This window comes from Chiloscyllium plagiosum, unplaced genomic scaffold (assembly GCF_037043375.1).
Source record: "Chiloscyllium plagiosum isolate Xiang-an unplaced genomic scaffold, Cpla_swu_hap1 HiC_scaffold_27, whole genome shotgun sequence".
NCBI classification, from domain to species: Eukaryota; Metazoa; Chordata; class Chondrichthyes; order Orectolobiformes; family Hemiscylliidae; genus Chiloscyllium; species Chiloscyllium plagiosum.
Window position 1 is genome coordinate 15,988,468 of NW_028270165.1, and position 15,285 is coordinate 16,003,752.

The 15,285-nt window shown below is 47.3% G+C and overlaps 1 protein-coding gene across 1 annotated transcript; it reads right to left on the minus strand.

Moving 5' to 3' along the window:
* Positions 1–7,985: 7,985 nt before the first annotated feature.
* On the minus strand, positions 7,986–8,906 carry LOC148143233 (uncharacterized). The gene has a single exon (XM_087974085.1). The coding sequence runs from the start codon at positions 8,868–8,870 to the stop codon at positions 7,986–7,988; it is 885 nt and encodes a 294-aa protein (XP_087830211.1). The 5' UTR covers positions 8,871–8,906.
* Between the last annotated feature and the right edge of the window lie 6,379 nt (positions 8,907–15,285).

A 15,285-nucleotide genomic window follows, 5' to 3' on the forward strand; every position in this document is an offset into this window, starting at 1 on the left:
TCAAAGCTTTCAATGAGAGTCTGAACCCGGTGTTAAGTTCAGGTAACCTTTATTGCAACCCAACTTTGTTACAGCTTCAGATCCCCCAGCAAAAAGGCAGAGAAAAAGTAGTTGCTTTTTGAACAGCTCAAGGTCAAAGTGCACACACCACACCACACCTCCCCTCCTCTCCACCCCTCCCCACCACCCACCACACTGTCTTGACTATTGGCCAGCACCAAGTTGTCCATTTGTAATTGGATCCTTAGTACAGCCGTAACCCGGAGGAAGTATTGCCTCACTCAGCAATTTCAACCCATAACCTGTCTCCAAGTAAGTTTCTCCCCGCTCCTTTGCCAGTGGGGGGTGGGGGTGGGACGGTGTAGAGTCAACCAGACTGCTGTGGGTCTGGAGTCACATGTAGGCCAGACCGGGTAAAGAATGCAGCTGGAACGACTGAGTGAATCCTTTCCCACAATGGCGGTTCCCTTCCCTAACAAGGGAGAGTGTGAATCAGATGGGGGCTTTCTCCCCCGCACCACCCCCTCCCTGAAACGGTCTAATCGTTAGATTCCGAACTCCACATTTCTGACCAAATACCAATTCTGACATCTGTCGGGGAGGGATTCAAACCCAGGAGTCCCCGGAACCGGGTTGATAGTCCAATCGATAATGGCACTCGGCCGTCACTCCTTCAATCCCCCTGCGATGTCACGTGAACTCACTGGTGCTTCCGCAGGTGGGAGGAGTGGGTGAAGCGTTTCCCGCACTGAGAGCAGGTGAATAGCCTCTCCCCAGTGTGGACATGCTGGCGGGTCAGCAGGGAGGAGACGTGGGTAAAGGCCTTCAGGCACTCGGGGCAGCTGAAGGGCCTCTCCCCCGTGTGGACCCGCTGGTGGCTCAGCAGGGTGGAGGAAAACCTGAAGGCCTTCCCGCACTCAGGGCAGCTGAATGGTCTTTCTCCTGTGTGGACACGCTGGTGGGCCAACAGGGCGGAGAAAAACACGAAGGCCTTCCCGCACTTGGGGCAGCAGAAGGGCCTCTCCCTCGTGTGGTCCTGCTGGTGGGCCAGCAGGTGGAGGAATGTCTGAAGGCCTTCCCGCAGTCGGCGCAGTGGAATGGCCTCTCCCCGGTGTGACTGCGCCGATAAGTCTCCAGGGCAGACGGGAAACGGAAGCCTTTCCCACAGTCGCCACACTTCCACGGTTTCTCCACGGGGCGGGATTCCTCTGGTTTCTCCATGGCCAAAGCTTCAGCTGCACACAAACATGTGTAGAGCCCCTCCCTGCCATGAAATCCCCTTCCCAGGCCGTATAACTGTTTCAGTCTCCACGCACAGTGCGCTGCAACAGTGGGGTCTCTCGTCCAGTCCCACTGATGCTGAAAACATACTCAGACAGGAACCAAAAAGTTTTGATCCCTCTCACAGAAATCACGGTCGAAAATGTTTGCTGGCCCAAGTGGATTGAGTGACTGTCAGACATTGACATCAAAATGAGGACCGGAGATGCTGGAGAGTCAGTCGAAAAATGTGGCGCTGGAAAAGCACAGGGGAGTCAGGCAGCATCTGAGGAGCAGGAGGGTCAATGTTTCGGGCATCAGCCCTTCATCTGTTGATTTTGAAACTTCCCTCTTCAAATCTTCAAAAACTCTGTCAGAATAGATTACAAAGCTCATCACTGCCAGTGCAGGGTAGAAATTCTGAACAAGCAATTCTACTTTTTGCAGAACATTCTTTTCTTTTGTTATTCCACAAAATTGAAGGCACCATCCCACTCTCTCTCCCCCTCTGTTCTCACTCCGCTCTAACTAATTCTCCTGAAGGTGCTGATTCAGGATCTTACAGGGGCGGAAAAGCAAAAATGTCAAGACATGATATCTCTCTGAATTTTGAATACCTCCACCTGAAAAGTTAATATCTTTCACAACACTGGGATACTGCTGAGAGTGAGCAGGTCTGATTTTGGGAAGCAAAAAGAAAGTGTCAATTCAGGGTGAACCTGCCACGCAGCTTCTTGAGGAACAACCAGACACAAAATGGTTAACGTCCCCGGGAAGGTGGGAGCAAAATGAGACGTCAAGGCATTAACACCGACATTAGAGAGAAAGTGAACCTATTGACGTGGCAAAAGTTAGTGGAAAGCCAGAGTCATAGAGATGTACAGCACAGAAACAGACCCTTCTGTCCAACACGACTGTACTGACCAGATATCCTAAATCAATCTAGTCCCATTTGCTGGCATGTGGCCCATAGCTGGGTTCATCCCCACCCCCTGTCCTGAGACCTTGATGCCTCCAAGCTGACCCTCAAAGGTTCGGTTTGTCCCTCCATTCTTTCCCAGTTGTCTTTTGCAGGTTTTGAAAACTTTCCCAATCCTCTGAGTATTGGATTTGGGAAGTTATGTTGCAGCTGTACAGGACATTGGTTAGGCCACATTTGGAATATTGTGTGCAATTCTAGTTTCCTTACTATCAGGAAGATGTTGTGAAACTTCAAAGTGTTCAGAAAAGATTTACAAGGATGTTGCCAGGGTTGGAGGATTTGATCTATAGGGAGGCTAGGGCTGTTTCCCCTGAGCGTTGGAGGCTAAGGAGTAACCTATAAAATCATGAAGGGCATGGATAGGATAAATAGACAAAGCCTTATCCGGGGAAGGGGGTCGGGGGGAAAAGAGTCCAGAACTAGACGGCATATGTTTAGGGTGAGGGGAAAAGATACAAAAGAGATCTGAGGGGCAACTTTTTCACACACAGAGGGTATTACGTGTGTAGAATGAGCTGCCAGAGGAAATGGTGGAGGCTAGTACAATTGCAACATTTAAAAAGACATCTGGACAGGTATTATGAATAGGGAGGGTTTGGAGGGATATGGGCCAAATGCTGGCAGGTGGGACTAGATAGGGTTGGGAATATCTGCTTGGCATGAACGGGTTGAACCGAAGGGTCTGTTTCTATGCTGTACATCTCTATGACTAGTTGGACTAAAGGGTCTGTTTCTGTGCTGTATGACTCTGGAACTGGTCTTAAAACCATTTTCTTGCCTTCCCCCACAAAATTCACTGCTGTGTTGTTCAAAAATCAGATGAACTCAGCCTTGAATATATTCAATGACCCCCTAACTGCAGGAAGACATCCCCATTTCCATACTCAATTCATCTTGCCTTGCTGATCGCTTGCTACACCTGTCTGACAAATGACAGTGACTGGTGTAGAAGGACGCTGAGGCCTCTTTGTCCATCCACACATCATTCCTGATAAAGGGCTCGTGTCCAAAACGTCAGCTCTCCTGCTCCTCGGATGCTATCTAACCTACTGTGCTCTTCCAGTACCACACTTCTTGACTCTGATCTCCAGCATCTGCAGTTCTCACTTTCTCCACATTCAAATACATCGCCATTTAAACAATGCACCTCCTTTCTGCGTTTTTTTTCCACAGCCAAGGCTATAACTTCATGTTGTGGTACTGTATTTGCCATATGTTTACCAATTGTGGTCTTCTCTATATCGGAGAGCGAGTGCAAACTTGGGGAACGATTCGCCGAGCATCGCAACTGTGTCTGCAGAGGGGATCAGACCTCTCAGTAACCACCCATTCCAATTTCCCTTCCCACCCCCTTTCTGACATGACCATCTTTGGCCTCCTCCATTACCACAACGAATCTAACCGCAAATTGGAGGAACAACACCTCATCTTCCGGGCAGCCTGCAGCCCAAAGGACTCAATGTTGAGTTTTCCAATTTCAAAAAAAACCTCCCTCTCCATTCCCTGACTCCATTCCCATCCCCGTCCTCCTCCCTGCCAACAACCAGATTCATTCCTCCCATTGACCAGCCAGGTCGTATCCTCTAACTGTCTCGACCTATTCCCACTTCACCACCACCCACTTTTATCTGCAGCTTCTGCACCCAGCCCTGAAAAAGGGTTAGACTTGATAAGTTAACTTCTCCACCATCTGATGCCTCCTGCCTAACTATTTTGCCAACTGAGATACAGCGTTCCGAAAAGACCACTCCCTCAGTGACTACCTCGTCAGGTCCACACCCCCCACCAACCCAACCTCCACTCCCGGCACCTTCCCCTGCAACCGCAAGAAATGCAAAACTTGCGCACACACCTCCCCCCTTACTTCCCTCCAAGGCCCCAAGGGACACTTCCATATCCGCCACAAATTCACCTGCACCTCCACACACATCATCTATTGCATCCTCTGCACCCGATGTGGCCTCCTCTATATTGGGGAGACAGGCCACCTACTTGCGGAACGTTTCAGAAAACACCTCTGGGACACCCGGACCAACTAATCCAACCACCCCGTAGCCCAACACTTTAACTCCCCCTCCCACTCCACCAAGGACATGCAGGTCCTTGGACTCCATCGCCAGACCATGGCAACACGACAGTTGGAGGAAGAGCGCCTCATCTTCTGCCTGGAAACCCTCCAACCATAAGGGGTGAACTCAGATTTCTCCAGTTTCCTCATTTCCCCTCCCCCCACCTTGTCTCAGTCAAATCCCTCAAACTCAGCACCGCCTTCCTAACCTGCAATCTTCTTCTTGACGTCTGCGCCCCCACCCCACTCCGGCCTATCACCCTCACCTTGACCTCCCTCCACCTATCGCATTTCCAACGCCCCTCCCCCAAGTCCCTCCTCCCTACCTTTTATCTTAGTCTGCTGGACACACTTTCCTCATTCCTGAAGAAGGGCTTATGCCCGAAACGTCCATTCTCCTGTTCCTTGGATGCTGCCTGACCTGCTGCGCTTTTCCAGCAACACATTTTCAGCTCTAAATCTACTCCCATCAACTTGAGGCCTGGTCTCATCCATCAGCAGAAATGACTGTCTAGGGTAGGGCTTCATCCCCACAGTGCAATGAATTCCCACTTTCCACCAAACTCTCAGATGTACTCTCACTCAGTTTCTGTCTCACAAACGAAAGACTTCATTGTAACTTCTTTTGCTCCCAGTAAGGACACAACATCTTGGAAAGCTGCTCTGAAAGTCCAACCACACTTCTGCATTCATCGAAAACAATTCCAGTGTTACAGCACAGAAACAGACCTTCCGGCCCAACTCGTCCGTGCTGGGGGGAATATGTTAAGCTCGATATGCTTGCAAGCAGTTACAAGTAGCTGCACCTTGCTTCTGCAAAAATCGCAAGGCAGAATCATGAGGGTATATTCCAAAAAATAACTAACTGAAAAGGGAGGTGGTCGACTGGTAGAAGCAGATGTTTTGACATGACAGTAGCAATGGTCACGCACATAGGGAGTTAGTATGAACAAGGTCACCAAATAAGACCCTGTGTTGCATCAGCAAAAGTAATAAGACCCAGCTGCGGGGGGGTTGCACGCTACAGATAGATGTGGTAAAACGATTAGATTAGCAGAAGTCAGAAGGGAGTCTGGAACAAACTCAATCTTCATTCAGAGAGAAAGCAGCAACTTCCGAAACTCGTGTTCCAGCTTCTGCATTCAGACAAGAGGAAGGCTCTGATTGGCAGGAGGACCAGTCACCTTCCGGTCCTCCAGCGCTCCTGATTGGCCCATCAAAAGAAAGTCGCGAGGCATGCCTTGCGTGCACTGAGGAGCATGCGCAATTTCATCCTGACGCCGGCGAGCACGCGCAGTATGCTCTTTGGCGATGAGGCTGTTACTGAAAGGATTTAAGTGTCTAAATGCCAAGAGAAGTAAAAAAGGGAAGCTGCATAATTTTTCCCCCCTGTGATATTTACCTTTCCTATACGCCCCAAGGCTTTATTAATCGAAATAAGGTCACCCATCAACTTGTGGTCGTCGATAGGGCGAACAGAAGTGTACTCAGTCCTCTCCACGTGGTCTCACCAATATCCTGTACAACCTCAACGTGATGTCCCAACTCCTGCACTGAACGGTGTGAACAATGAAGGAAAGTGTGCTAAACGCCTCTTTCACAACCCTGTCTACCACTGATGCCACTTCCAAAGAACTATGTCCCCGGTTTGGAGATGCTGGTGTTGGACTGGGGTGTACGAAGTTAAAATTCACACCACACCAGGTGATACTGCAACAGGCTCATTTGCAAGCATTAGCTTTTGGAGCACTGCTCCTTCATCAGGTGGTTGTGTCTTATGTACCTGCTCCACAAACACCCCATGAAGGAGCAGCGCTCCGAAAACTTGTGCTTCCAAATAAACCAGTTGGACGATAATGTGTCGTTGAGAGATTTTTAACTTTATGTACCAGAACCCCTCCACGCTGCCCCGTCCCCCATGAATCTGTTCTAGAACACGATGCAGGGCCCTACCATTAACTGTACAAGGCCTGCCCTTCCTTATTTTAGCAAAATGCAACCCCTTGCCTTTGTCTGTTACTGGCTCAGACACACACACAGCCTAACACTCACACCATATCACAAGCTTCTGCTCCATCTCACACACACACTTCATTAGCATATATGCACAAACTCGCATGCGTGCACACACACACTCATGCACAAACAGTCACACATAAGTCTATGTGAATTTGCATTTGCAGAATTATATTTGCAGATATATTCAATTTTGCTCAAAAAGCGCACAAACTGCATGTAATATTTTATAAATTCCTATTTTGGTTAATAGAACCAATCTGATTCAAGATTGGGATACAGACTCGAACCTCACACCTTTTATGCAGTATCTGAGCTGAGACGTCACCTATTTTTATCAAACCTTAAACCATCTCGAGAAGGTGATTTAAAAGTAGTTCTGGGGTTTACATATTAATGAACTGAAACCTGCAACCCATGGTAAAAGATGAAAGACTAATCCGCAATCTAGATTTGTTCAATATCTTATCAGTTGCATGACACCGTCAGCTTTTGCTATAAATTCTGTGTCTTATGATTCTGCTCCACAGCTACCTGATGAAGGAGCAGCGCTCCAAAAGCCAATGCTTCCAAATAAACCAGAAGGAAGATAACCTGGTGTTGTGTGATTTTTAACTTTATCCACCCCACCGGTCCAACACCGGCACCTCCACATCATTTCCAGTGGACACAGCCCACACCTCCCAGTACTGCCAGGAAACTGTACAATGACAATGGGATGATGTAGTACCTGCACTCCTGAAAAGTTCACAATTTCTAACAATACTGGCCACTCATTCACTGCTGCAACCGATACACAACATTGGAAACATAGTACAGGAGACTGTCAGAAATGAGCACAACAGGTCAGGCAGCATCTTGAGGAGCAGGAAAATCAACATTGCCCGAAAAATGTAGATTTTCCTGCTCCTTAGATGCTGCCTGACCTGCTGTGCATTGCCAGCACCACTCTAATTTTGACTCTGATCTCCAGCATCAGCAGTTCTCACTTTCACCTGTAAGAAATGAGCAGTTTTAAAACAAAAACCTGTTGCAATTCAAAGCTCTCAATGAGAGTCTGAGCTTGGCATGAAGTTCAGGTAATCTTTATTGCGACCCAACTTTGTTACAGCTTCAGAATCTCCCAACAGAAAGGCATAGAAAAAGGAGCAATGTTTTAAAAACAGCTCACAGTCAAAGTGCACACACTTCCTCCAACCCCTCACTTTCTTCATTATCGGTCACCACCAAGTTGCCCTTTGTAATTGGATCCTTGGTACATCCTTAACCCGGAGAAAGTATTGCCTCACTCAGCAATTTCAACTCATACCCTGTCTCCAAGTAAGTTGGATGGGCAGTGCAGAGTCAATCATATTGCTGTGGGTCTGGAGTCACGTGTAGGCCAGACCGGGTAAAGGATGCAGCTGGGATGACTGAGTGAATCCTCTCCCACAACGTCAGTTACTTTCCCTAAAAAAGAACTGAGTGTATCAGGTGGGAGTTTTCTTCCACCCCCACCCCCACCCCCACCCCACCGACAATGGTTTCACCGTTAGATTCTGAACTCCAGATTTCTGACTAAATTCCAATTCCACCATCTGCTGCGGTGGGAATCGAACCCGGGATTTCCCGGAACCAGGTTGATAGTCCAGTCGATAATGGCACTCGGCCGTCATTCCTTCAATCCCCCTGCGATGGCACATGAACTCGCTGGTGGCTCCGCAGGTAGGAGGAGCGGGTGAAGGCCTTCCCGCACTCGGGGCAGCTGAAGGGCATCTCCCCCATGTGGACCCGCTGGTGTCTCAACAGGTTAGAGGAATTGCTGAAGGCCTTCCCCCACTCGTGGCATGGGAACGGCCTCTCCCCTGTGTGGACCCGCCGGTGGGTCAGCAAGTGAGAAGAATACCTGAAGGCCTTCCCGCACTCGAGGCAGCTGAAGGGCCTCTCCCCCGTGTGGACTCGCCGGTGGGTCTGGAGGTTGGAGGCCTGGGAAAAGGCCTGCCCACACTTGTGGCAGCTGAAGGGCCTCTCCCCCATGTGGACCTGCTGGTGCCTCAGCAGGGTAGAGGAATTACTGAAGGCCTTCCCGCACTCAGGGCAGCTGAAGGGCCTCTCCCCGGTGTGGACCCGCTGGTGGGTCAGCAGGTGGGAGGAATTGCTGAAGGCCTTCCCACATTCAGGGCAGCTTAAGGACCTCTCCCCCCTGTGCACCCGCTGATGGGTCAGCAAGTGGGAAGAATTCCTAAAGGCCTTCCCGCACTCGAGGCAGCTGAAGGGCCTCTCCCCCGTGTGGACTCGCTGGTGGGTCTGGAGGTTGGAGGCCTGGGAAAAGGCCTTCCCACACTTGTGGCAGCTGAAGGGCCTCTCCCCCATGTGGACCCGCTGGTGGGTGTGGAGGTTGGTGGAATCGCTGAAGCCCTTCCCACAGACAGGGCAGGGGAATCGCCTCTCCCCAGTTTGGCTGTGCCGATGAGTCTCCAGGGCAGACGGGAAATGGAAACCTATTTTGCAGTCGCCACACTTCCACGGTTTCTCCACAGGGCGGGATTCCTCTGGTTTCTCCATGGCCAGAGCTTCAGCCACACACAAACGTGTGCAGAGTCTATCCCCACCGTGAATTCCTCTTTCCAGGCCGTATAACTGTTTCAGGCTCCACACTCAGTGCACTGCAATGGTAGGGTCTCTCATCCAGTCCCACTGATGCTGAAAACGTACTCAAACAGGAACCAAAACGCTTTGCTCCTTCTCACAGAATCATAGTTGAAAACCGTTGCGGTCCCGATGGATTGAGTGACTGTCAAAGTGAGGACTTCAGACACTGGAGAGTCAGATTTGAAAAGTGCAGTGCTGGAAGAGCACAGCAGGTCAGGCAGCATCTGAGGAGCAGGAGAGTCAATGTTTTGGGCATAAGGCCTTCATCTGTTGATTTTGAAACTTCCGTCTTCAGATCTTCAAATACTCTGTAAAAAGAGATTACAAAAGCCATCACTGTCAGTGCAGGGTAGAAATTCTTAACAAGGAATTCTACTTTCTGTGGAATATTCTTTTCTTTTGTTATTCCACAAAATTGAAAGCACCATCCCACTCTCCCTTCCCCTCTGTTCTCACTCCACTCTAATTAATTCCCTGAAGGTGCTGATTCAGAATCTTAAAGGGGCAGAAAAGCAAAAATCTAAAGACTGACATCTCTCTGCATTTTGGATAACTCCACAACACTGGGATACAGTTGACAGTGAGCAGGTCTGATTCTGGGAAGCAAACATAAGTGTGTCAATTCATGGGGTAACCTGCAATGCAGCTATTTGTGGAACAAAATGGTTAACGTCCCCAGGAAGATGGGAGCAAATTGAGACATCAAGGCATTAACACCGACACACGTCAGTGAAACTCTTCTGCTCCCAGTCAGGGCAAAACATCTTTGAAAGCTGCTCTGAAAGTCCAGTGTTCACAATCATACTTCTGCTTTCACCAAAGATAATTAGAGTCATACAGCACGGAAACAGACCCTTTGGCCCAACTTGTCCGAGCTGACCAGATATCCTAAATTAATCTAGCCACATTTGCCATCACTTGGCCCCTATATGGGCCGGGTGCTGGCAGCTGGGACTAAATTGTGTTGGCTATCTGTTCGGCAAGAATGAGTTGGATCAAAGGGTCTGTTTCCGTGCTGTACATCTCTATGACTCCAGTCGCATTTGCCATCACTTGGCCCAGATCCACTGAACCCTTTGTATTCATACACCCATCCACGTGCCTTTTAACTGCTGGAATTGTACCAGAACCCACCACCTCGTCTTGCACCACCTTCTCCATCAAAAATGTTGCCCCTGAGATCTCTTTTACATCTCCCCTCCGCCCCCCCCCCCGCCTCACCTGAAATCTATTACCCTCTCGTTCTGGACTCCCCCATCCGAAGGAAAAGACCTTGAGTATTGACCCTATCCATGCCCCTCAGGATTCTATAAAACGTCTGTAATGTCACCCTTCAGACTCTGGGGTAAACAGCCCCACCCTCTCCTTCCATCCCTCCTCGCCCAGGTAATTAAGACACATACCTGAGTTTGCAGCATCTGCTCCCTCCCTGGATTCACTCCAGCTGCTACAAGTGAACAGATTTCCACCCCTCCCCTCTCTCGCCTTCCCAGGATGAACAGTTGTCCAGAGGGAGGGAGTTTCACTCTGAAACTGACAGGGCCACTTCCACGCATTGTGACGCCATCAATGGGTCGGGGGTGGGGGAGGGTATGGGAGACTGGACAAGAGAAAGGGGCGGGACGATATGCGGGGCTCGGCCGGCAGCGTGACCCCGCACTGCGCCTGCGCTGCCCTACACAGTTTGCAGAAATTCCTTCCCTTCAGAGAATCCCCAGTGTAGAAGCAGGCCACTCAACCCAACAAGTCCACACCGACCCTCCAAAGGGTAACTCGCCCTCAACCATTCCCCTAGCCATATTGCTCAATACTGTTAGAAATGGGGTAAAGTGTTGTTTTTGCAGATATAGAAAAAGCATACAGAAAAGGGGTACAGCAAGAGAACTATTAACCCTGCAGGTATTTAGGGACTTTTCAGTGTATAATTGTGGTTAATTAGATACTAACATTGGTGAGTAATTATGATAACAAAAAATTCTTTGTGTAAAATTATGCTTTCACCAAAAAGCTGAGATAACCGAAATGCTTGAGCTATACAAAACGATATAAGTTAATGAAATGTCCGAGGATGGAATGTACCAACAGAATTGATACAAAATGTTAAACCAGCTCTTGACAAATAAATGTATGTGTCAGCATTTACAGAAAGGAAGGTTGCCAACCTGGGGAAGGGGGAAGTAATAAGGGTGGAGTGCAGCTGGGCAGTGGTCTGGTACAGTAAGAGAGATTGGGTAATTAGGAGTCTGGAGAGATGCCCTCACTCAGCTCAAAGGGTATAACTGTACACTAACCTGAGTTCTAATTTGCTCATTTGCTTCTGCATTTGATGCACTTTCTTGCAAGAGCGTAGAATAAATTGTCTTGTTTCCAGTTTTGGTGGTCACGTCTAAATTTTATTAAACTTGTTTCTAAAAGATTTTGGGGCGTGTTCCGGGATCCCAAGCTCTGGTCGCTTGGCATTCTTGGAGAAACGGAGAAGGCACACCTCGCTGATTTCGGCAATCTCGAGTTTCCCCTTGTTGCCGAGGCGGCTCTGGGCGAGCGTGATCTGGACTTGGAGACCCTGGAGACAGGACGGGCAGACGCGACACAGCGGGTTCGGTTGGGTAACCCTTGTGCACAAGACCCGGGTAAGAAAAAGGTCTTAAATAAGTATTATCCGGGTGACTGGGGTAGGCAGCGGGTTTTGTTTTGTTGTCAGTCTTTGCCACGAACGAGGCGCACTAAGACACGGCGGGTTGGTCGGGTAACTCTTATGGACTTAAGACCCACATTCGCGGGCGGCCGGGATTTGCAGCATTACTTGCTGTTTCGCCGCGGTACGAAGGGTACTAAGACGTGGTGGTTCAGTCAGGTTACTCTTGTGTCCATAAGACCCGGATAAAGATAAATTTCGGGCGACCTCGATTGACAACGTATTTTGCTGTCTGGTATTGCCGCGGGACAGGGTGCGCATTCGACCAAGTAACATTTGTGCACAGACCAAGGTATGAAAATTGACCTTTAAGTATTACCTTGGTGGTTGGTTCCGTACGAGAAGTACGGGGGATTTGGCAACTTAAAAAAATAGAGAATAAAGGTCTTTAATTGGCTAGATTAATCTAACAAGTAAGGTGTCTAACTGATTCGATCACCCAGCCTTAGACCGGTTATTAAGAAGGGAAACCCCCACGCGGAGATTAGGACCCTGAAGTGGGTGTGGAAGAAGGTAACACCAAACTTCAGAGAGGTTAATTGAAATTATATAAAGAAAACGGCCGAGTATTAAAATGGGAAATAAGAATAGCAATTTAGATGTAGAAGGGGACATGAGAGGGACGTTCGAGGACCACACCCCAATGGACAGTCCTTTAGGAAAAATGTTAAGAGATTGGTAGTACAATCCTCGGACGCGAGGAGAGGATAAAAAACAAATGATAAAATGTCAATGAAAAACAGCCTTATAGTTAGGAGGAATCAGATCATGCTTCGTGTCAGAAGGGCGAGTAGCTGAAGGGCTACTGAGGGTGCACTTCGTAACTAACTTATGGCCAGACACCCAGAAAAATATTCAAAAGCTAGAGGAGTCGTTGTGGGAAACTCAAAGTGTCTGTGAGACATGGTGTCTGTGTGTGTGTGTGTGTGAGAGAGAGGGAGAGAGAGAAAAGAGCTGTACAGCAAGTAGAAAGTTTAACCCTTTGTGATTCAGTGTGAATGCACATTTGTTTGTTGGTGATTGAATGTTCCCTGGAGCTTGAGATCCGGGACTGTTTTGAATCTGATTTCTATTATGGAAATTTTAACATGATTTCTTTTAAGGTTAAGGATTTTGCAAGATTATGAAATAAAATGTTCTTTTTACAGGTCATGACTGCCTTACTATCAGTTTCTAACTAACCTCTTTTATCCTTACATAAAAGCGATTTATGGAGGACAGTTGAAGTTTTAACTTGAATAGACAAATCCTTTTAAGGCAGCTCTGGATATGTCACGACCTATAGCATTGTAATTGAGCAATGACTGGTCAGGACTACTTGGGAGGACGAGGTTTGGATTTGAATCAGGGGACTGGAACCGGGTGATTGTGGTGGATTTCAGAGTTGGGAACTGTGTGCATTTTGCATTTTGAATATTAAACACTGAATAAGTGAATTTATAATATATAAATATATATTTACAAGTCAGATTCCAAAATGTATAGTTAGGAACAGGCTTTAAAGAAAAGCAAGCATCAATTGATAAATTGTATTTGAGATTACAGGGAGCATGAAAAATTGTAATATTTCTTTAAAAGAATCAAGGTCTAAACAAAACATTGGGTGATGAGGAATGGCCATGAGGTGGCCCTAAAGCTGTTCAGTGGTTAAATCGGCTCAGTAATTGATCTGGCAACGTAACATGAGAAGCAGAAACAGAAAGACAAAAATAATGATAAGCCATGGTTAATGAGGTAATAAAGAAAAGGACAAAACTAAAAGGAGAAGGAAACCGGAATGGTGGCGGGCAGCATGTTGAAAATAAAGGGAGGAGAAAGGATCGGGGAGGAGATGTTAAGGGGGCTGGTAGACAGGAACAAGGATCAAGGATCAAAGTGGAAATCCCCACAGGCGGGATGTTATTACTGTGGAAAGACAGGTCACTTTAAGAGAGAGTGTCCAGATCTGAAAAAGGAAGTAAAGGCAGTGCCGTTTATGAACCTTGATGAAAAATAGGGGTGTCAGCAGTTCCTGCCCCCGGGGAGCCACCAGGGCTTGATAAATTTAAAGGTGGGACCTTACAAAGAGGACGTAGTTTTCCTAGTCAATACGGGGGCAGCAATGTCATCCTTAAATTTTAAGCCCAAGGGAGTGGGAACGAAAAAAAAGTTAATTGGATTATGGTGACAGTTTTGTGATGAGATGCACGAAGAATCAGTTTTGCGTTCATGACGAGATATTGCCACCAAATTGGGGATTTAATTAACTGCAAAAGGTGCTATGGAATCTGTTGAGGTTCTTATAAATGAATGTGCTCGAGCAAAAATATATAATTAATAATTAATATTTATAATAATTCAATTGTGTTAGCCTGAATCAATATTAATTGGCAGGATTCCTTCATTCATTCTCAGTGACCTGTCATATTGATTCATGGTTAATTTAAAACATGACTGCATTAATTCATTGTTAATTAAAGAATGGAAAACTACATTACTGGCCAGAGTGTGTGCAGGCAGTGGTAGCAATAGCCTTATTGGTAGAGGAGAGTCGGAAACTTACTTTTAGGAGAGCCTTAGTAGTCAGCACCCCACATCAGGTACGGTCAGGAGAAGAAAGGGGCATGATTAGAAGAGCTGCTCTGAGGGAATGGAAAAGAGAGATCCGGTGGGTGAGGGAGTGATACCAGCCAAAAACAAATTACCCAATGTGGACCCCCGTTGGATGGATGAACACGATAGAGGAAAAATGAGGGACTTACGAGAAATGGTCATTTTGGGTATTAAAGAAGCAGCACCTAAATCTCAGAATTTTTTTTTAAAGCTTTTGAAGTAAGACAGGAAAAGGAGGAAGCCCCATCAGCCTTTTTACAGGGATTGAAAGAAGCTAATAGAAAATATTCGGGAATGAATCCCGATGATCCGGTAGCACAGGGACTTTTAATGGTCCAATTTGTGACTAAATCATGGCCGGACATACAAAAGAAATTACAGAAATTAGAAGGCTGGAGTGAAAACCAGATAGAAGGTCTGTTATACGAGGCACAGAAAGTGTGTGTGAGAAGGGAAGTTGAGAAACAAAAACAAAAAGCTAAAATAATGGTTGCAGCAGTTGAAGAAATGACGACGAGAAAGTTAGAATCAGAGAACAGAGGAGAACAAGAGAGACAGAGAGCAGATGGTAGGGGAAGGAAGCAACTGGCAGGATGTTATTACTGCGGAAAAAACAGGACATTTTAAAAGACAATGTCCAAGGTTCGGACGACAAAGAGAAGCGGTATCATTGATGATTTTTGATGAAGATTAGGGGAGTCAGGGGTTCCCTCCTCCTGTGACCCACCGGGAACCCTTGATAAATTTAAAGGTGGGACCTGAAGGAGAGGAAACAGTGTTTTTAGTGGATACGGGAGCAGCACGATCATCCCTAAGCTTTAGACCTAGCGGTGTTAAATTAACTAACAAAGGTCTCAAGGTTTCTGGAGTAAAAGGCAAAGAATTCGTAAATCAGAATGCAGGACAATGGCTCACAGACTCTAGGATCTTGAAATATGAGACAATCTTAATAGAACAGGATGACCTTATGTTAGTCACAGACAGTTGCTTGAATCCAGCTGCATTTCTGTGGCAGAGAGAAGGGGGTGGCCCCTGGCAATC

What these genes read in the sequence shown, in the direction of transcription:
- LOC148143233 (XM_087974085.1), bottom strand. Translation starts at nt 8,870, where the DNA reads ATGGAGAAACCAGAGGAATCCCGCCCTGTGGAGAAACCGTGGAAGTGT.